General features: G+C 34.3%; 2 protein-coding genes and 1 pseudogene across 5 annotated transcripts in view; 1 reads left to right on the forward strand and 2 right to left on the reverse strand.

Moving 5' to 3' along the window:
• Positions 1–234: 234 nt before the first annotated feature.
• Positions 235–17155, reverse strand: LOC146537054 (retinol dehydrogenase 13-like). 2 transcript variants are annotated; one of them, XM_085189571.1, is made up of 9 exons: positions 17103–17155; positions 7061–7135; positions 6476–6602; positions 5860–5996; positions 5328–5484; positions 4758–4926; positions 4102–4247; positions 3756–3814; positions 235–680 (listed from the first exon to the last, which is right to left on the reverse strand). In XM_085189571.1, exons 2-9 carry the CDS (start codon positions 7132–7134, stop codon positions 548–550), a joined length of 1002 nt encoding a protein of 333 aa, XP_085045697.1. In that variant the 5' UTR covers position 7135; positions 17103–17155; the 3' UTR covers positions 235–547. The 2 variants fall into 2 exon arrangements, with proteins under 2 accessions (XP_085045697.1, XP_085045696.1); XM_085189570.1 differs by lacking the exon at positions 17103–17155 and adding an exon at positions 12794–12954.
• Positions 7646–12787, reverse strand: LOC146537055 (patj homolog pseudogene; annotated as a pseudogene). The gene has a single exon (XR_014878219.1). The product of XR_014878219.1 is annotated as a patj homolog pseudogene (transcript).
• A 180-nt stretch (positions 17156–17335) lies between the features above and the next one.
• Positions 17336–24054, forward strand: part of LOC146537056 (homeobox protein Nkx-2.4-like) — a 36702-nt gene continuing 29983 nt past the window's right edge. The window contains exons 1-2 of one of the 2 annotated variants that reach the window (XM_085189572.1): positions 17336–17622; positions 23506–23705. In XM_085189572.1, the coding sequence (XP_085045698.1) occupies positions 17399–17622; positions 23506–23705 (424 nt within the window). In that variant the 5' untranslated portion in view covers positions 17336–17398. Of the gene's footprint in view, positions 17623–17737; positions 17916–23505; positions 23706–24054 lie in introns of those variants that run through there. The other variant, XM_085189573.1, reaches the window with a different exon arrangement.

Genomic DNA, 24054 nt, shown 5'->3' on the forward strand with positions numbered 1-24054 from the left:
TGCTACAATTAGAGTGGTTTTTACCTTGGAGGGCCTAAATAAAAGGCCGATGATCTCGAATAAATGATCTTGACAGAGGAATAAAACGGATTTCTCCGTTTCCGGTATAAAACTAAAAAGCGGCCTTAACTTAAAATATTGCAATGATGGACACCCATACAGTCGTTTAAGATTAGATTTTTAATTATTTCTTATTCAATTTCTTTTTTTACGTTTGTGAATAAAAACACAAAATAATGTTACATTTTTATTAACAATAACGCTAAACTAAGCCATACTAAATGCAAAACAACAAGCACACATTCATTTTTACTACACACTATATTTATATTCTTATAAAGAACCTTCAAACCTTACAAACAAAGTGAAACAAAAGAATATTAAAGCATTTAGCTTACATTAACTTATTATTGCATATAACAAATATATATAAAGTAAAATGGCTCACGCTCTATTTTACTTCATTTATTGCACAATTTATTTTTAATTGTGGCACAACCCATGCAATAATCTTGAAGTTAATACACATTATTCCAAAAACTAAGTGTTAAGCAGCCTTTGCTTTGGCCAGTTCAGCTTTATGCTCGTCCACTTTGGTCCACTTCTCGCTGACTTTCCACAGCCACTGCGCTAGTTCGTAATCTTGAGCTGTTTCAGAGGGTTGAGACTTTTGCATGTCCCTAAAAATAATATTATCATTTATTTATGTTTTTACATAATATAATGTAACTGAAATAGAAAATTGTTTTAATAAAATGGACACATATACACTACACGGCCGGTCAAATCAAAATATCCTTTATTCTTTATTAGGCTATTATATAAGAAGAGCCGGCAAGAGACTTAACAATCGCTCTTTTAAAAATTGTAACGTTAAGCCGAGTATGTCAGCCACAGCCATGCCAGCCAGCCAGTCATGCCCGTCATAGAGCCGAGCCAGCCTATGCCGACATTGACAGTTGCCATGCCAGCCAGCCGGTCATGCCCGCCATAGAGCCGAGCCAGCCTATGTTGACATTGACAGTTAACGTTTCATTGTCCGAAGAGTGGGAAGAAGTGTATAAATTAGCTGTGTAACGCATTTGGAGTTGATTTTGTATCGTGTACGCTTGTAAGCCGAATCTCTGTCTGTCTATGTTGAGATGGGAGACATCGACCTATTGATCGGACAGCCAGTGATTAACTCTGATAATATGTCGCTTATTGTAAGCAACGGTACAGCTACACTACACAGACAAGATCCTGACTTCACAACTGGAATTAATGTCGAGGAAGATCATCAGAGGTTTAAAGTGTTGACATCATGCCAAGAGACATTGTCACCCGGAATTTCAATTATAAAAATTCTTGTCCCTGGAAATGACGAGAATGTAAATGTCTGCACGGCCGCACGTCATCATGATTTGCAAGGCGTGTGTTATTCATTACCCGCCACTTTACTCCGAGGAAGCCAGGGTTACATGAAAGTCATGAACAACGGTGACAAGGACATTGTGTGGGAAGCTGGACAAGTTCTGACCCGAGCAGAACGGCATGAGGAGCCTACTACAGCCAGCCAGGTTAGTTGCAAAGCCATGCTATTATTTTCTAGTTTGCCTATTTTATCTCACATGCCTAGTTTGTGTAAAGTGTCCAGTTTGTCAGATAGGGTTAAATCAATAAATATGTTAAATATTTTTGATAGTAGTGATAGCAATACTTGTATAGGCGGCGTATTATTAAACGATATAAAAATAGGGAATGTAAATGATAACCAATGTCATAATTTATTAAATATTTTATTTCAATACCGAGATAGTTTTCCAAGTAGTATTAAAGATCTCGGCTGTACTAAATTAATACAAATGAAAATAAGACTTAATCATGATCAGCCTATATATCGTCAACCGTATAGGTATTCCCTTGGTGAACGCAAAATGGTAAAATCTAAAGTTAGAGTTATTAGGCGTAGATATTATTAAAGAATTCGAATCTAATTATGCTTCCCCGGTAGTGTTAATGAAATGAAAAAAAGAATGGTGATGGTAGGTTATGTATAGATTATCGTGCGCTCAATGCTGTAACAATAAAAGATAAATATCCGTTACCTAATATTGAGGATCACATATCTAAGCTAGCACTTATTTAAGACGCTTATAAAACAGCTTTTATTTGCCAAGAGGGACAATTTTAGTATTTAAGAGTTCCTTTTGGTTTAGCCAATTCACCATCCGTTTTCATGCGTTTAATTAATAAAATTGTTAACTCAATTCAGAATGTTATCTCAGTGTCAGTTCCGCAAATGAAATTTTAGCATTTTTAGATGATATTTTACTAACCTCGGTTGACATTAAATCTGGATTAAAAATATTGGAAATTGTTTCATCTAAGTTTCGAGCGAAAAATCTTAAATTAAATAAAAAAAAAAAGAAATGTGCATTTTTACAAGACAAAGTGATTAGGATATGAAATTTCTGAGGATGGAGTCAAACCATCCGAGTCAAAAATCATTAACCGCAGTTTTTCGGTTTCCGGTGCCTAAACCGTTCACGAAATATGGCAATTTATAGGTCTTTGCAGTTATTTTCGGAAATTTATTTATAAATTTGCACAAATAGCCCGCCCGTTAACGGATCTTACAAAAAAATATGTCCTGAGTATGGAATACAGAGCAATCTAGTAGTTTGGAAAAATTAAAAATTTGTGTTCTAAGCCTGTATTAGCACTTTATGATCTCTCACTTCATACAGAAATACATACAGACGCGTGTAAAGTTTGAATAGCAGGCATATTATTACAAAAACAATTTGATAACTCGTTACATCCCATTATGTATTTTAGCCGTGTAACCTCTCCCGAGGAAAATATATATCATAGTTATGAGTTTGAAACACTACCAGTGGTAAATCCAGGTACGACGTATCGGTCTCGGTTAGGGTGGAAAAGCCGATTCAGGTTAGGCGAACTAAAGCAAGACAACGTATAGTAAACGCTAGTGCGAGTATGAAGCGTAACTTTGATAAACGTCGTAAAAATTGTAATGTTTACCGAAAGGGTGACTTAGTTCTCTGGAAGCAAGCTCCTATTAGTAGCGCTCCTAGGGTTAATTAAAAGTTGGACGACATCTATTTAGGGCCCTATATCGTGACTAGAGTTGTTGGTAATAACAGATATGGGATTAGAAGTATCAAGGGGTTAAGAGGGTATAAACATTTCGTAGGGTTAGTGTCCGCCGATTCTATAAGGCCATACCGCAGTGTAGCTTCTATATCTGACAGTGCCAGCAGTTCTGATGACCAATTAGACACAGAAGATCTAATCAATTTACTTGAAAGTTAACCATATTATTGTGTTCCCATTGCGGGAGCAATTGTTACAGGATGGCCGATTGTAACGTTAAGCCGAGTATGTCAGCCACAGCCATGCCAGCCAGCCAGTCATGCCCGTCATAGAGCCGAGCCAGCCTATGCCGACATTGACAGTTGCCATGCCAGCCAGCCGGTCATGCCCGCCATAGAGCCGAGCCAGCCTATGTTGACATTGACAGTTAACGTTTCATTGTCCGAAGAGTGGGAAGAAGTGTATAAATTAGCTGTGTAACGCATTTGGAGTTGATTTTGTATCGTGTACGCTTGTAAGCCGAATCTCTGTCAAAGCTTATAACGAAATATAAGAAGTTTTGATTCATCGGTGTGTTTTTATTTCCCTTCTGTTTCAAAATATAATTTATAATAGATGTGATTTATAAGTACTCCCCTATACCTTATAATACTTACACATAGTAATCTCCAGCGCTTTGTTCCAATTCCGGGTCAAGAGCAGCGTGCAGGATAACCTGTAAAATAAAATATTATATTTACTTTATTAAGTGAATAAGCACCAAAAACAAATAATAATAATGCTGTCTGTACTATCATAATGCTTTTAGAAATGGAAGACGGAATATTCTAGATATTAAACGTATAGATGAAAATATAAAAAACTAGCGACCCAAACGCGGCATTGCCCGATACAAAATCACATAAATTTTGTTAAAATGACTTTGTTTTGTAAAAAATGTTAAGAGTGAAACAAACATCCATTCTCACAAATTTTTACATTTATAATATTAGTAGGGCTCACCTGTGCCCCGGTCCTGGCCCTCTTCATGACAGGCCAGAAGATTGGGTACACGAAGAAGCGCGTGATGCTCTTCATCATAGCGAGGTTCCTCGTTATGTTGGTGTCCGTGAACCCTGGGTCCACCGCTGTCACTGCTACACCTTTGTCTGGGGGATTATTTTTTGTGTTTACTACAGGCGTTTATATATTTCAATGAATACGTTTTTCGTTTTATGATACAAAAAACAATCATGGCACAGTAAATCTTATGTAAAAGTGTACTTTACGTAACGTTTAATTAAATTTTATTCGGAGGAATATATTACACGAACTTTTACGTAAGGCTTCGCCTTCGCAGTTTAATGGAAATAAGTAACAGTTGTTGTTATGACACCTTAATAAGTATCTGAGGTAACTCTGGCCGTAAGTAGAGTGGGTAAAACACATAACATGATGTATAGCATATAGTTAATTTTCTTTTAGCTTCACGGTGTATCTTGCATCTAAATAGAAGAGTAGGCAGAGGGAGCCTAGTGTTAAGACACTTCGCTGAAACCTTTTACGAATTCTGGAGGGATTGCGTGTTGAGTACAGAAGTCAACGTCGCGAATTAAATGAAAATATTAAATAATATTGATGTGTTTTTTATTCTAAAAATATTAAAAAAGATATCTCACCCAACATTTGCCTCCCTAGTTCTCTCGCAAAAAGCACATTCGCTAACTTGCTCTGGTTGTACGCGGCTACTGGATCGTATTTTTGAGTTAAATTTAGGTCTTCCTTATTAATTTCGCCTTTTTGATGAGCACTGCACGTCACCACCACTATTCTGCTCGGCGTAGATTGCTTGAAAATAGTGGAAATTGTATAACGAGGGTCATTAATCAGTCATATCCTATTAATAATAATTATATTATAATGAGGCCTGTCGTGGCTCAGGGTCATAAGCATGTGGTTGTGAGTTCGATTCCGACCCGGGGAATGAATTATTTATTATTTTAATATTCAGATTTTTTATCCTCATACTGTATTCTGTTGATAGGCAGAGGGAATATTAGGTTCCCATTCTATTTACTAAGACACTTCGTTTTTAACTTTCCGCCGAGTTTTTGAGACATTTTGTGTTGATTGGCGAAACTTGACGCCATGGTTTGCCGTACTAGAGCGACTAAGTGAAAATAGCTAACTAATTCCTTCGAGTGGTAAAAAAAATATTATTGTAAATTATAAAAATATAATTGAAATACCTTTATAGTATCCAAAAGTAACTGAGTTAATAAGAAGTGTCCAAAGTGGTTGACGCCGAGTTGCGTTTCGAACCCCTCCTTCGTTACCCCTTTGGGAGTTTCCATGACTCCTGCGTTATTTACTAATATGTCGACATGGGGCTCTTCCGCTTTCATCCTTTTCCAAATTACTTTAGTTTTATTAAACTTATCGATTAAATAGTATAAGAAGAGTAAGAAAATGATTTTTTTATAAATATTTAACTTCGTCTATTAATCGATATCAAAAAAAGACATCGGATATTTACTTAAACGACGTTAATAATATGATATGTTAATAATTAACAGATATCAAATAAATCTTTTTAATTTTTTAAACAATTTGTTTTCTTTTTTCACATAGCAGGGTATGCAGGGTATTCCTCTGGGATCCTTGAAAGCAAGTGCTACGTTCCCATTAAGACACTTCAGTTTCCCACTTTTCAACGAAAAAAAAAAATTTTTTTATAACTAAAATATAAATTTTAAGCTCCCATTATCTATTTCTAATCACCTGGCAACAAAAGCTCGTATAGACGCTGCACTCGCGAGGTCACAAGGTCTACAGTAAATATATTTATTGTTTGTCTCCAACACGATGTCGCGACGGACTTCCTCACACCTCGGCATGTTACGACATGCCATGAACACCTGGATAAAATGGCATTAGGAAATAGTAGTATTATTTTTTTAGATTTATGAATCATTCGAATACTCCTCTTCAATAGATATAGTAGGCAGAGCGTACCTCGTGTTTTTTTTAGCTTCACGCAGTATCCCCCATAAATAGCAGTAGGCAAAGGGAAACGGGAAACCGCTTAACGCTGGGTACCTAGTGGAACTTATCGACGGGTTATATCTCGTCACCAGAGTGAGAATTTTTTTAGGGAACGCAATCCACAACGCACGCTTGTGCCTCCTGGTCCCAGGTCCCCTGCCTACCCTGTTACACGCGAAACACATCGTTTAGCTAAAAAAGATACTTGTGCATTATTTTTACATGTTATTTCTTTAATCTCGACTTGTCCGACCTTCTCGCCGGTTCACAACACTACAACGTATATTATATAGCATTTTTATATAACTATAATCACATCATCATATGATATTTTTATATGATCAACAAATACCTTAGCTCCTCTCTTCGCAAACTCCCAGACGGCCTCCTTGCCGATGCCGCTGGTAGCGCCCGTCACTATGACAGTCTTGCCTTCAGCTGAAGCATGTTTATCGAAGGCTACTCCTCCATTCATGTCCCTTTAAAATTAACGAAGGTAGAATGTGTTATTTAAATAAAAAATAAAGTCAACCAGCTTCACGCTATATCCCGCACACACCAGGGTAGGCAGAGGGAACCTAGTGTTAAGTTTTCTACTTTCCGCCGAATTCTGGAGGTATTGTGTATTGAATGTTGACAATAATAATTCACACCCTTAACTATAATTTTAGAAATTTGACATAAAAAATTAAATATAACTGATAACACAGGACTTTTGGAAACGTATAAATATGTTATGAGCCAAATGCCTGTGAAAACATACTGCTCCATTGAGTTTACCTTTAGAATTCGTCAAAAAGTGGGGATCAGAAGCGTCTTAATGAGAACGGTTCCCAGGTTCCCCTACTATGTGCGAGATACAATGTGCAGCTAAAATCGAAATAGCAAAGTAAATAAGTAAAACTTACAAATTATAATACTATAAGTTAGAACTTACTTTATAATACACAGTATTCCGGCTCCGGCCGCCACGCCCGTCAGCAGAGTGACAGGAATGTTGGGCACCCACATGCTGTACAGACATAATATCAAAATAATGGTATATATATAATATACTTTTACATTATTGGTATCGTCTATTCGTATATGCGTCACACGAAAAACGGTATGGGTTTGAAATATTTTACCCTATATGCTGTTCCTGTAGAAGGAGCGCAGACGCTTCCAGCCTGTATATAACAATAAGACAGTAAAGGTTCTGCATATTAATGTTGCATAAACAACGATAAATAGTACGGATTTAAAATTTAATTCTCTTAAAAAGCTCGTGATTTCTCCCCTTTACCCAATGTCAGTCCAAAAAAAACTTGTGCCATATTACTGAAGGATCTTTTTTATATTAAGAATTAACATTCTTTATTCTTTTTTCTTCTTCATTGCTAATTGCGTATACAACTCTGAACAGATAAAGCAATTAGACTATGCAGAATTATTTAAAAAGTGATTTTCACTCGATTATTTTCTAAATTTTAAGTTTTATAATTGTTGAATAAAAACTAGATATCAGGAAAGAAAACAATTATTTTATAGTTTTTAATAACTTTATTTTAAAGTGTATGGCTAATCTCGTCGTTTACAGTGCTAACTAAGTACTGAAAACTATTTGTAATTTTAAAAACATATGAAATATGTGAGAATACATTGATAGAGTATGAAAGTGTATTTTACAGTTACATACAGGTGCACTTAGTTTTATTTTAAAATATGTCTAATAAAGTAACTAGCGGCAAGAATCGAACCCTCAATCACGTCGTATAGGAACAGGAAGGCAACATAACGATACTGAACGTATACTCACATATTTCTGGTTATAGCTTCATTTTCAGTCGGGTGGAGGAAGATTTAAAGCATTTACATAATCTATGGAAAACCCTATGTCTATGCTAAGAAATTAAGGATAATCTATATAAAAAAATATAATTTTATTATTGGCAAAATAATATTACTATTTAGGTTATTTCTTTATTTCTATTTTATTGATTATGAAAGCAATAACTCTTTCGCTAAAAGTCAATTTAGTTATAAAAAAAAATATTTCTTTGAAAAAAAAAAAAAATTTTATAAAAAAAACTGTTAGATTATAAAAAAGACTTGGTAATTTTAGGCTTTGAATTTTTTTTATAACAGTAAAGTTTTATACGAAATATTGTGTGGCTTGGTAAGTACCCGCCATGGAAGTTGTTATAGCAATTAACAGTACAATCAACAAGGATTTTTTTCTTACTTTTGATCAATTTCTTCTTGAGTGAAATATGCGCAAAACTTCAGATAACCTAAATTAAAGACGGCCACGACATTATATAAAATACAATTTCAGTCAAAATAAATACATAAATACCTAATATACATATATAATGTTAAAGAGATTAAGCCATATCATAAAGGCACTAAACCAGTGAATTAATTAATAAAATACTTTTTCACATTCATAGAGAATGAAATGATTTTATAAAATGGTGGTTAGTCGTTAAAACTAAATCAATATAAAAAATGAGATAAATTCTTACTAAACATAATTTATTTACTTATACAAACAAAACTATTGTTGATTCTAGTGAGTATTCTTTCTTATTAATATGTAGTTGTTACAATGAATGTCTAATTCAAAGAAGTTTAACCAACTTATGCACATTTTAATGCACCCTTAGATTAAAAATAACCTAACTCAAAGTTTGTCTTACTTCTGGTTATAATATTATAGTGACAATAAAACTCATTTTAAGATTAAATAATGATTTTCCAGGAAAATTAAAAAGTTTGGATCAGTTAATTCCTTATCTAATGGTGCAATAAGTGCATATGTAGGTATACAAGTAAACATAATTTTATTCAATTTATAAAATTGACCATTTCAATAGCTATAGATAAAATAAAATAGATGTCAAATAAATAATATGGATAAATTTAAGATTTGTAAATAAAAATATCACATGTGTAGCAAGACTCAAGAGACGGAAAAAAATATTATGTAGGTAACTCTGTATTACAATTGTATCACAACCTGGTTAAAAAAAATTCTGAATAATTAGTGTTTGTGAAAACATTAAACAATTAATTCCTTTTTTAAAAAGTACATAAAAATAATACTGTAGAAAAAAATACAAACACTCCATAGCAATGAAAGCAATTAAAGCAAAACCAATTGGGTATTTTATTAAATTATTTAATTTTTCTTAATAATTTATAATTTTTTTAGCGTTGTGAGTATACATACATATAATAATAAATCTGCAATAACGAAATTATCTATTTTTTTTATTTAATAAGCATATTCAGGTACTAGGTATTCTATAAAAAATTGAGAATACCCTCAATTTGTCTAAATAATGTTCAACCAATGGTTTTTCATAGTAAATGTTACATAGATATAATTTTGAATATTTACATACATTTATAATACTTTGCAAACATAAAAAAACGAATGTAATAGGAATCAGTGCCTCTTGGTGACAGTCAGTGTTTTCAAGAGGCACTGGCAAAATTCCAGTACATTCAATTTTTTATATGTTTCTTTCAATATCTTTCTATCTTTAGTGTGGAATAACACTTTAAAAATGTTAAAAATACATTTATGATAGTTTTAATTGCTCCCTTAAGTTAAAATCTATGAGATTCGTGTTAAATTCTAAATCTAAGTCTAAGGTGATTAATAAAATTGTGTTAATATGATTCTTTTAGTGTAAGTGGTTTGGTGATTCATATTTTGAAGTTTTAATTTATTCTACAGCTGTACACAGAAATGTTGTTTAGTGTTTCTTCCAATATTTCAAATGCGTAAAACAACAGTATAACATCACTATATAGGATTTCAATAATCATCATCATCAATAATCATCCATCAAATATAATTCTTATAGAAACATGGAAGAAAAGGTTTCTAAGCCAGGTATATAAGGTATAAAAGTTGCATAACAACATATTTAAATTGAGGATTATTTGAAAACTATGTAAATTAGTTAATATTGAGACATGTTACAATAATAAAGAAACATCTCTAAATAATTAGGGTAAAATATTTTTTTCTTTTAATGAAATGTAGTAAATATACAATCCTCTCATATTATGTAATGTCAGATTAGTCATATTTTAATGGACTTGTTTTATTAAAATGATTATTGTTTCTTTAAACAAGTATTCAACTCCAATAGGAGAAATGATATGTATAAGAAAGAGAAGAGAATGATTGTGATCCACAATGTGTGTAAAATAGTGTGATTCAAAGACTGTGACCTAAATACATATATAACTAATAAAGCGTTAGTTTATTGTTTTATATTATTGAGCTTCCCTTTATTTTATATGTATCATATTTAATGCTGATTTATATTACAAGAATGTAATTTCCCTCGGGGAACCCTCAGGTCCCCTAATTGTGTGTAAAGTCAAATATTATTTCTATTTTGCTTCTAAGCTATGTCTAGTTGCTATACTAATATGGATATGGTTTTAACTTGACTAGTTGTAACACAGTGGATTAGTAACATTAAAGATTATCTCGCTTTAGTATTAAGTGTCGTAGTGCTCTTTGATTTAGAATTTTCATTTGATGATAAAGGCCGAGCTATGCCTAACTTGACTATTCCTCGAGGTGCTCCTTTTAATGCTTGAACTGCTTGGTCTAACGTTGCATTTTTAATGACAGCTCCATTAACTGACACAATTTTGTCTCCAGGTGATATTTCACCATTCTTCTCAGCTACACCTCCTGGTACCAAGCTCCTCACCACTATAACAGTACCATTAGGATCTATAGGGTCTTGGTAATCAAGTATTGAGAAACCAAGACCCTGGTCAGCTTTGAGTAGTTCCACTATATCCTCTTTGCTTTGCCACATGGCTAAACCAGATACACACTCTAAAGATTTAGACTTTTTAGAGTGGCCAGACTGATTGGTCAATGTTGCTGTGCTTGAAGTGTTTATTGATGTATCTGATTGAGCTTTTACTAAAGTAGTTAGGTTATTAAGACTGCCTGATATAATTTTTCGAGCTTCAAAGCCTTCTCTATCTTGTGCCAAGTTTATAACAGGTCTCGGCCCACCTTCTGTACTGCTTCTCGCACACACTAAGCGTACACGATTTGGTAGCTGTTTCAAAATATTGACAACTTCTGTATGAGTCAAACCATGTAATCTATATTCATTCACTTCTAGTAACTCATCTCCAGCAGTCAGAGTACCCTGCTGCCCTACTGGACCTTCGGGCAGAACAGACCTGATATAATGATGTGGCCTGACTTCCTGTCCTCCTTCGACATCAACGGTACCTTCTAAACTTATTCCTAAACCTGAAAGCTTGTGAACTTCAGCTACTATTATTTCATTTTCTGACCCTATTTCAGATTCCCATTTCTTTCTTATTTCTTCTTCATTTATAGCTAATATTGCATCAAACCTCTTGTCTAATTCTTCTTGAGTAGGTTCATTTACTTCATTTTCCCCTACTTCTAATACACTTGAGTCTATAGTTGTATTAGATTCAGGCTCGGGTTCAATTTCTACAGTACTGTTGTCAGCTTGGGAAGGCACTGGGAACCATGTTAAGGTAGTTGCTGATGGGGAGGGTGATGATGGTCTGTCTTCATTAAATATAGCCAGCTGCAGGTGCTCAAACTTAGGGCCTCTTAAATATCTTTCTAAAACTAAATGTACTGATATACCAGTATTTCTTAGAATTTCTACAGCTTGAGGATTGCTTTTGTCAGCCAAAGATACACCATCTACTTCAATTATTCTATCATTAATCTTAATTTTTCCACTCTGCTCGGCACTGCTGCCTTCTATAATACTCTTAACAAATATGCCTGATAATTCTTCCTTCTCGCAAACATATCCTGCCACAGTAATACCTAATCCATACACATTTTTATTTAAATCTACATGCACTATCTCTACTTCTGGTAAAGCAGGTATTTCAACAGGTACAGTAATTGTTATAGTGGGAGATACTGAGTCGGCTATGATTGGATGATCGGGAATCTGCTGGGGATTTTCACCAATAACACTGACAGCTGCCACTAAGTTTTCAATATCACCATTTTGTCCATTAATATATTCACTATAGCACTGAGATAAGTCATAAACAGCACCATATCCTGCCTCAATGAGGTGGCGGTCGAGTAGTTCTGGATCGGCGAGCAGCTTGGTTGGCACTAGAGCCGTGCCAGGGATAGGACCGCGGAGGGCGGCGGCCGGGTCCGCTGGTCTCGCCACCAGCAATCGTACCGTAGGCCCCGCTTGTCGCAGTACAGCTGCCACCTGCTCAGACGTGAATCCTCGAAGGTTGACCGACCCTACTTGCAGCACGTGATCCCCGCTCTGCAGTCGCCCATCCTTGTCGGCGATTCCACCCGGCAACACGTACTTTATCACCACGCCCGTGCTTCTGCCACCAACTAAATTGAATCCTAGTCCGTTCCCGTCATTTGTGAGTTCAACCACTTCTACTTGCGCCCACTCCGTACTCAGCACCATCGTCTTCCTAACCATCGGAGCCTCGAGACGTTACGTGATGCGTACGACGAGGTTATGACAGCCCAATAAATACATCTTGAATGAACGTAAACGAAGTACGTATAACTTAATTGAATAGCACGGTTTTAAATTATAAACGTTTGCGACCGTTAATGCAAAAATCTTATAAATTATATATAAAAATGACATTTACATACTTGCTGAATCGGAGACAGCGAGAATGTGGCCAGCTCCCGGTAGGTTTGCCCAATGAATAATTTTATGCTAATGTCATAGTATATTTAACTTTATTATAATTTTATAGAACTATCGACAATAATTATATTTCATACTTTTAAACATAAAAATAATTACGTACTATTTTACTTTCTCATTTATTTATTTTAATGAAGTGCCTAATGACAAGAGGAGCATATACTTAATTTTTATTTGTTTCAAAAAACGTAGCACAGATGTCGCTCATGGAAAAATTGTTTTATTTTCCAATTGGAAGTAGTTGATTTATTTATATTATCTACTGATCAAGAGGTGTCGCTACAGTACTTAAAAAAAATTCTAATCAAATAAAAAAAATGGACGAAATAAGCATGTAATGTGAATATATTATTTTATAGTTATATTTTCCAGTAACATGTTTTTAATATATTTCCCAGTAACATATTTTTTTATAATAAAAAAATAAAAACCTGTATAAAGGCGAATTTATATTTTTTTTTTCTTATAAATATTGAATCATTATCATGACGATGATAAAATTAAAATATTTTAACCGGAAAGATAAACTTAGGTTCCTAACTGTGACCAAAACTTACTATAAAATATTAAAAAATGTCTTATTTCATAGAAATATTTTTATCGGAGGCCAGTCGTGGCGCAGAGGCACAAATTGTGACTGTAAGCGCGACTAGTTGTGGGTTCGATGGTCGATCCCCACTCGAGGAAATTAAATATTTATTTAAATATATATTTCTATTTCTTCGCTCTGGTGTCGAGGCAAAGCGCGGCGTTTAGTTCCGCCACTCAACATACAATGCGTTTAGAGGGGGGAACAGAGTGTCTTAACACTAGGTTCCTTCTGCCTACCCTGCTATGTGCACCCTATATAAAATTGTTCAAAAAGAGCGGAAATTGAAGATACTCCAGAATCACTTTGTATAACCTTTTAATTGCGAAAGGTGCATGAATAGGTATATTGAATAATAAATATTTTTTCGATTAGTTAATCCTCAAATACAACTTATCAGGACTAATACGTAAAAAAATCTAATCTGATCATGGCCAGTCGTGCGCAGGGACTTAAGCGTGTGGCTGTTAACGGGGCAGGTGGTGGGTTCAATTCCTACTTGAGGAAAAATAAAATAAAATACTTAAAAAATATATTTATTATTTTCTGTATCGAGGTACCGAAGCAAAGCGCAACGTAGACTAGTTCCGCCACTCTTTACACAATGCCTCTAGAATTCGGCGGTACCTATTAGGCTAGTACCTATTAGGTTCCCTTTGTTAACCCTGCTATCTGCGGGATACAGCTTGAAGCTGATAAAACAAACACAATCTGTCTATGGAAGGATAGATATTAAGTATTTGCAGTGACAATTTTGTTTAACTAAGTAAGTATAGTTAATGTCTCTTAATTCATTAAATCGACATAATTATAACAATTATTTCAATTTGAAATAAATAAAACAACATTTTATTTAGCAATTTTTTTATTAATCAGAATAAACAATATGCGAAAGCGAATGAATTTCTTATTAGATAGGTACTTAGCGAGTAGCCTGTCATACACGGACTCTACAAATGTTTTAAATTATGTATTTTAATATAAATAATATTTATTTTATTTATATTTATAAAAATCTGTACCTACGTTTAATTATATTTAAAATATTTATTGTAACATATTAACATTTTTAGTTTTCCTTGCGTCTACACATTACACACAAAATTTGTTATATAAAAAGTACAATAGGATTATATCTGTTAGGCACAGTTCTCTACAATATTCTATATTAGGTACTAGCGGCCCGCTCGCGGTTTCACCCGCGTGAACTATGTTATTATTAATTTCTGTCTCCATAGCTACGTGACGTCTATGCAAAATTTGAGACTCCTAGCATTTAGTAACGAATGACAAAGACAAATGTCATTCGTAACGAAGTTTCATACAAACTTTCAACCCCAAAAACAACCCCTTAGAAGTCGAATATTGCAAATTCCCGTCTTAGTGAGCGCCTATGTCCTATAAGTAACTCCTATGCAAAATTTCAGATTCCTAGCACATGTAGTTTCAGAGATTTCGTGATGAGTGAGTGACCTTTCGATTTTATATATATAGATATATACATTTGTTCACCGTCAACTAACGCTGAGTTAATATTAAATTGGTACAATTTGTAATTAATAATTAAATATTAATTAAATCACATTAATTGGTAGCTGGTAGGCAGTGACGTAGCTAGGGGCGGGCATCAAAAGGAAAGGGGCATCAAAGTCGACGATTAATGTTTTTTTAAAGGTAGCCAATGTCACATTTTAGTGTCTGACACTTGATCTACGTGAGAGTAAAAGACATTTTGTTTTTTTTTTAGACCTTAGACCATTTTAAAGGGCATCAAGTCCCCTAAGCCGCACCGGGCAGCAAATACCCTAGCTACGCCACTGCTGGTAGGTACACTGAAATTATAAATTTTTAATATTTTATTATCAATTGCAATTAAAACATGGCCAACTCTGCTGTGGCTATTTATTTATTTAAAGATATTGGTATAATATCATAATTATAAAACTTTATTGAGGTTGATATACTTACTAAATATTTATCATATAAATATATGTAAGTAAATCATAATAGTTACAGGCAGAAAGTATGACTGTTAAATTGACTGGTTGTGGGTCTGATCCCCACTCGAGGAGATGAAATATTTATTTAAATTCATATTTTGTGGGGAACAGAGTGTTTTAACACAAGGTTCCCTCTGCCTACCTTGCTATGTGCGGGATACGATAAAAAAAATCTACGTTTATATATTTAACATATTTTTATTCCATTTAACAGCAGACGGAATCTAGTGTTAAGATACTCTTACCACTACTACTACTTCCACGCTCAATTTCGAGACATTGCTTATTGAGTGGCGGAACTAAACACCGTACTAATTTTCCTTAATGGAAATTGAACCTCTAATCGTCGTGTTTACAGTCAGACGTCGTGCAACTGCACTTCAACGTATCAAATACAAAATAAAACAACAAAAATATAGGTACAAATATATATTAAGTAGGTAAATAACTTAAATACACCTATAAATATGTCAATAATTTGAAAGGTGTACGAAAGCCGGCGCGGATGGGGGCGGCTTCGACGGGCTCGGCCCAGAAATCAGTTGTGAAGCCTTAACCGTAAATCACCCCTATTTAGGGGAAAGGGCGCTATGATATAGAATATATAAATATAAATTTACTTACTTATATTACAGTTATTTTATTCTATTTCAGTTAACTGAAATCGATTATCGATATTCGATTAAAAAAGAAAACAAGTAAGTATATAAAAGTCATCGGGGCGCAGTGGGATTACGTCTGATTTAGCCCGACGGTTTTGGTTTCGATTCCCATTCGGGGTAAGGAATTATTTTAATTTCCTCTGGTAACCAGAATAAACGTAGCGGTGAGTTCCGCCATTCAATACGCAATGTCTCTACAATGTTTCACTAACTCTAACTTTAGGTTCCCTTTGTAAACCTAAAGTTACCTAACATTATTTCATTTAAAATCATGTAAAATTATTATATACCTATATGATAACTTATATCTAAATATATCAATACATAGAGTCAAGCCGAAACATTTTATTTAATATGCAACACAATAGAGTACGATTTTAACTGGAAATAGTTATATTAGTAAGCAGGAAAGTAGCTTATAATTTAATAATTAGAGTTAAATGAAAAACAATTTTTAACGTTTACCTTTTACAACAATGCAATCAATGTTATAGCAAGTAATATAATAATAAACTGGATGGTATACGATTGAAGATTGAACGTCATATTGGTTATTAGTTGATAACACAGATATATACCTAAGCTTATTGTAAAGTCAACTTAATATTTTACAATTTAGGTGTTAATGTTGATTTTATTAATTTTTATTGTGTAGAACGTTTAATATTCGAAATTAATTATTTAAAAATTTGTTTTAAATTAATTTAATTTGGTCAAGATAGAGCTCCTAATTACTTTATTATATTTTTTTACATAATACAATACAAAACCAATAAGTTATATTCCTTTTAAAAACAAGTATAACTTGTATGTATTTAGTAGGTATAAGGTTGTATTATCACAGTACAAGTATAACTAGTACGAGCTAGCGGCTACCTACAACAAGGGCCACTGAGCCCGACGTAAGCGTGGACGCGCGTAGGTAATTAGGTCCTGTCAGAACTTTCCACCTTACAATTACGAACAAAGCACACAATAGTAACAATACATATTATTATACCAATAAGCTTTCAAAGCTGTCAACCGTTCAATGAGCGTCCACGTCGAACATTAGCAGCTGGCAATTAGGCGACACGACCGCCCCCCACCACGCGGCGTGGCGCACTGGCGAGGCGCGCGGGGCGGGCGGGGCGGGGCGGCGCCGGGCGGGCGGGGCGCGCGGAAGGCGCGGGGCGGGGCGCGCGCGGGCGGGGCCGGCGGGCGGGCGTGGCGCGGCTCGCGCGGCCCGGCGCCGTCACTCTCGCTCTAGAGCCACTAGAGGTAGTGCCGTCGAGTGGCGTCGAGTGCACCGGTCGGATGTCCGCGGAGGGCGGCGGCTACTCGCCGTGTCCGGCGGAGGCGCTGCCGGAGCTGAGCGCCGCGGAGCTGGCGATGAGCCTGTCGCCCAAGTCCGCGCTGCTGCAGCAGAACCTCTCGCAGCTGCAGCTCCAGCACTCCACGCCGTTCTCGGTCACCGACATCCTGTCCCCCATCGAGGAGTACCGGAAGCTCGAGCTGAACAACCCGCCGTCCCCGTACAGGTGCGTGGATCGATAGGGGGGCGCCACCCCCCGCCGCCGCGTAGACTAGCACCGCGAGGATGTACTCTGACGTTTGGTGCAGGTATGTTGTCACCGGTCAATGGGTGAGGTCAACGATGTGCTCGGTCTCCGCGTGGACTTGGACGCTTTTATTTTCGCGTTGCGTGCCATCGATCCGTTTACACTTGTAATACTCGTATTGCCGGCGATGAGTGCCGGCCGGCGCGGCGCTCCCGCGGCGCTGGGCTGAGCGACGTCATGCCTCTCGAGGCCTACGCGCCTGCCTCCTACGTGTAGGTACCATTACGCGCGAGCTAATTACGCGATTGATTTATATTTTTAAATAAATTAACATTTTATTTAAATAAAAGGTGGTGAAGTGTTTAAGTGATTTTCAAATAGTCGGCTATTTGAATAAAGCGGTGCCGCGACGCGACGTTCGGAATAATACTGATATTTTTTTTTTCATTCTCACAATGGATTCTCAAAAACTTAGTTGAAAAAATTTTAAAACACAAATATTTTTTTACTTAAATTTGAAAATTTTAAAAATATGACTTGCTCTATCAACATCTACAAAATAAAACTTTTGACTTCGAAAAGCCAAAACAAATTTTCAAATATTGTCAGAGTTCATTTAAATAACAAAATTTAAAAGTTTTAGAATATTTTCATTAAAAAACTACAATGATATAATACACTTTTACAAACAAACTAAACATAGAACAAAAGTATATAAGTAGGTATACCTATTGTTGGAAACAGTTAAAAATATTTTTACTAATTTAAATATTTTAATTATTTTACGATACCAATAACAATAAAGCGACGGTATCAGTTTTGTGAATTATAAGGAAAATTTTAAATTTTAAAGCATTTAATAAATTTGCAGCTAAGTCATATGTAGGTAGGTACCTACTTGGATTAACTTTATTTTTTATTTAATCTAGTTTTTTCTTAGTTTATTAAAATAAAACAGTGAGTTAAATATGTCAAAAGTGAGAATATTACTATGTAATTATATATTATGCTTGTATGTAGGTATGTAATATCATAGTTATAATTTAAATAATTTACTACATTTCCATTTTTTTTCAAAACATCAAATTAAATAACAGTGAGTTGAAATTACTCAAATCGTATTTTGGTTAATATAGACTGGCTTATTATTATTAAAAAATATATACTCAATTTAACAACAATTAAACCAATTGCAATTAAATTAAGGAATAACTAAAATCGACAATAAGTGAACACGAAGTGTATCCAAAAAACGTGGTATAATGCGTGAAGATAGAAATGTAGAGACAGATATCATATTTAACTTTATAATCATTAGGCCTATCAAAATCGTTTCGTAACTTGCTCTAAGTGAACCACTGGGTATATTTTTTTATTATTAAAATAAATTTTAAAATTGTTGCTTAAGTTTTGTAAATGCAAAAATAGACCAGATTCTTTGTAATCTATCCGTATTTTGAATTATATTCAAATCAATTCATTGGATGCAGATCTCAGTGATCTGACACTACGTTCTCTCTGTCTACCCTGCGATGCGAGATAAAGCGTGATGTTTATAAAAATATAGATACAGTAATTAATTAATCAAAGTACTATTAAAAAAAATAATCCTCATTCTTTGGCCGCTTATTCTGAAACATAATCCAATAAAGTGATTTATTTAAATGTGATTTTTCTAAAATTAAATTATATTCTGTATTTCTGCGATATTTTTACTTTTTGGATAATTTTTAAAAGCCGCCATCGCGTAGCGTTCCATGGACCGACTTACAAAAGAATAAATTGAATAAAACATACCGAGGCTGTCGAAAACGTGCAACTAACGCGCCGGTAGTGGGTTCGATCCCACTCGAGGAAGTCAAATATTTATTTACGTTTATATTTACATTTCTTCGCTCTGGTGTTGAGGCAAAGCGCGGCGTTGAGTTCTGCCACTCAGCACGAAATGCCTCCAGAATTCGGCTGAAAGTGGGGAACGAAGTGTCTTAACACTACGTTCCCTCTGCTTACCCTGCTGTGTGCGGGATATAGCGTGAAGCTGATTTTGATTTATTTTAATTACCTAAATATGTAGAAATAGCCTAGGTAGGTAATTCTTTTATGTATGTGAGAAAAGCGTGAAGTTGGTATTTTATATAACCTTAAAGTAGAGTAAGAGCGTAAAACTAGTATCTAATGAAACGTTAATATTTTACAAAATAACAGATACTAATATTGACTGACATTTTAATGTATCGCATATTCTGTTTAAAGTTTACTAGTATAGCGATGTGATGTCATTTGAAGTCTGCATTCTTAGAACAAATCTGGTTTGTAGGCGTATACTTCTTGGATAGATAGATTTTTTGCAGCATGTGCGTGAAAAGAAAGTTCTTTAATTTTTTTACGTTAATGCCAATAGAGGTACAGGGGCACAAGCGTGCGACTGTAAGCGCGACAGGTTATGGGGTTCGATTTCCACCAAAAAATAAAAATCTCGGTTAATATTGTTCAGTTTTTATAAGATACCAGACCATGCCAGACCCGAGAAATATTTTTTTAGCTTCACAGCTTTAGGATATAGATTCTGCACATAGCAGGGTAGGCAGAGGGAATCCGAGAACCTAGTTTAGAATATATAAAATAATTTTAATTATATATCTCCGACTGGAGAATAATCATTAAACCCACAACCGTCACACGAAAAACCAAACATTACACTACTGAGCCAGTAATTATACAAATACTAGTCAATAATAATATATTTCCAACATTAACATTCATATAATATTATTATCTATAATTCCTTACGTTGACATATTAATTATAGTAGGTAGGTTCTTGAATGGAATTCTCCTTAGGTAGTACTCATGAATAAAATAACTATACTTTGAATAATAATAATTTACCTTTAATTACAATACTTTACCTTTAAATTATCGAAGTAATGAATCTGTGATTGATTATATCAGGGATCTATATTATATATTTATTTTACTTCTTTTATATGTTATCTTTTTATATTCACGCTGTATTCCGCACACAGCAGGGTAGGCAGAGGGAACCTAGTGTTAATGATACGCAGTTCCTCATTTTCCGCCGAATTCTAGAGCCACTGTGTGTTGAGTGGCGGAACTCTACGCCACTCTTTCCCTCGACACCAGAGCGAAGAAATGAATATGTTAAATATTTTATTTTCTCGAGTGGGAATCGTATCCATAACCTGTCACACTTACAGTCACACGCGTCACGAAGAAGCGGTCGAGACATAATTTGTTAAATGGTATTGCTAGAACAATTAAAGAGAAAATTAAAATAATTCATTCTCCTCAATAGGAATTGAACCCACAATCGTCGGGTCTGTTGTCGCACGTTTGGGCCTCTGCGCCATCACTTCAAATTGATTTAAAGTTTAAAGCTTCTTAAATCTATTGTGTCTGAGTGAGAATTGTTTATTTTTAAATAACCTTGAAACTAAAATCATAACAACAATCTAATTAGTCACAGATAAAATAAAGAATATATTAAAAAAATATTTACTTTAGTCATACAAAACTAGCTTTAGGTATTATTTAAAAGTCATATAGCGAAAGTAAAATATGCTATTTTAATGTTTAAGACGTTTTGCGTAACAACATGTGGTCGAGTGTTGACACTACAAGTGGTGACGGACTCGCGCCTGTCTGTTTACTTTGTCAATTTACATTTGGGCAAACAAAAATTGGTGGTTTTGAAAATATTGCGGCTCCATCTTATATAAAGGCTTAATTTTATTTCAATATATGTTATTTTATATACTTAGTTTATATATTATAGCGGAAAAATCTATATAATGACTATTTTAGGTTTCATTACAAGACGTTTTTTGAATTTGTAGTCATATTAAATTTTATTGATTATAAAATGTGTTTTCACTTATTATACAGGGTGGAAGAGGCTGCGCTTCTTTAATTGAAACTGCATATAGGGTAATATATTTCAAACCCACACCTAAGAAATTAATCAAGGTACCTCAACAGTTTGGACGTAGGATTTTTTTTTCATTTCACGATTTTTATCCATACCTGTATTTCGTGTGACGCACACATACGTGTGCGACGTTTCCGATTTGACAGGCAAGTGTGTGCGTGCCTATGTTATACTATACAAATGGCGTTTTATTTTAAAATGATAATTTTATTATTTATTTTGTTTGAAAAAATAACTTTTTCATTTTTGGGAATTATTTTTTTTCCGAATTATATTAGGCTTTTATAGAGTAGTTAAAACTGTGGTTTCATTTAAAGTGGTGCTGACAATTCCACCCTGTATATGCAAAAGAATCATTGTAGGTAATAAATTATACAACTTCTGTTGATACTATAACTAACTTGTCATGTTTATAAAAAGTCTATCAGTTAAAACTTTCGATATACCTACATATAACGAAGTGCTACGCTTCGCTCGAAACGCCATAAAGTAAGAACTGCACTAATGTATGTATGATGTGTGTATATACGTAGGTTTATAGAGGTAATTATGGCAAAATATAAAAAATACCACTTGACTTGATTAATTCTTTTTTACATTAATATACATTCCATATTATATTAACTCTATAATTAAGTTAGTATAATAAAAAATAATGTTCAAGTTCAGTAAGCCAACAAAAAAAATTTTACCCTCCATTTATATTTATTTTCTTTAATTAAGAATAAGCATTTAGACAAAAGACTTAGGTATCTAGTATACTTACATGAATAATTTATAGAGCTTATTGTTTTTCTCCAATATTAGATATGATGTAATGGGCAACTTAATATCATTTTATATCTATTCAGTTTATTTTAATTACTTAAGTCATTTTTCAATTAAGTAGGTATATGTTCTTAATTAAATACCTAATTAAATTACAACATCGCTAAAACCACGTACAATTAAAAGAAAACAAGGCAGTTCCTAACTAAATTATCACCAATTAACACGGGCCAAACTAAACGTCATAATTTCCCGCCCTGTCAAAACTCAATTTGTCAAACCAAACAAAATGGCGTGGGGCGTTTCACAGTTCGGAAAAATTCTATGTAGCGATACGTAGAGCCTAAAATCGTGTGAGAATTATTTAGGAAAACATTTGACTGGAATCGAGATAGGGTAGAAGATTAAATTGTGTAAATAGGGATTAGGCAGATAAGCTGGGCTTTGTTCGGAAGTGACGAGCTGGCGCCATGACAGTAACGGTAATGCGTGTGGCAGATTTGGGTCACAGTTATTCACAAATATAATACTGACAAACGGTAATTATTTTTTTTACATCATGAATGGGAGGTTTTATTTCATAAATTACTTACTTATATTTTGAAGCGGATGCACCTACTTATTAAATATTTGGTTAGTCAATAAATTCATTTGACTTTATCTTTGCTTGACAGTATGATGATTTAAATTTACTCTAAGAGTTTTTACCTATTCATACTCTTAATTAATTTAATTGACTCACAATAAATATAATGTAAACTTTAATACTGGTTCTGGTTCAAGTAGATATTAATTACAGAAGTGTACCGCAAAAATAAAACAATTAAATAGATTGCAATTATTATAACATGTATCGAAAGTTAATTACAATAGACTCTATAAAAGTAAAAAAAATCTATATACAATTATTTTTTTTATTTATCTAGAAAAAACTTCAACTCTTCTCAAGAGAAAACAAGTCACACCCAATGTGCTCTACTTTTGTAAACCACTGTAAAGTTCAAAACATCGTGTTCAAAAATTTAGTAAAATATTACAAAACTAGTGACGTTTAAGTAACACCACGTTTTAATACGAAACTTGAGTATTTAAGATACTATTTATATAGATCTAAAAGACAATTTCTCACAGATTACTTCATTCCAGGTCAAATTCCTCGGGGAGCAGTATAAACTCACCTCTCGGGCCTGCTGCCTCTTGCGGCATGGCAGCTAACCCCTACGCGGTGCCGTTGTACGGCGGCGCGCCGGTCCAAGGATACGGCTGCGCCCCGGCGGATCTGCCCCACTATGGTGACATGCGAGGCGCTAGCTGGTACCCAGCCTCGAACGACCCCAGGTTTGCCAGTGAGTCGGCGGTTTTATTATATTTATTAATATTTTAATATTATATTATACTTAAATGTGATATTAGAAATGGTGGTGGTAGCCTAATTGTTAAAGTTTTAATTGGGTTAGACTTATCTCTTCAATATAAATAATGACTACGTTAGGAGCTCATAACAAAGCCTTCATTCATTTTAAGTCCGATTCAATCACTACATACCTACATACACAGTATTACGCAATGTTATTTATTATAAGAGGCGGATACATAAGTATATATCAAATACGTTAATTCAAATCACAATAAAATATTTTCCAATCATTTTTAAAGTATTATACAAATACGTTATTTATTTAGTATAATTAAAGT

The sequence above is a fragment of the Heliconius melpomene genome, chromosome 8 (genome assembly GCF_056956725.1).
Source record: "Heliconius melpomene rosina isolate 202511_hmr_F chromosome 8, ASM5695672v1, whole genome shotgun sequence".
Lineage (NCBI taxonomy): Eukaryota > Metazoa > Arthropoda > Insecta > Lepidoptera > Nymphalidae > Heliconius > Heliconius melpomene.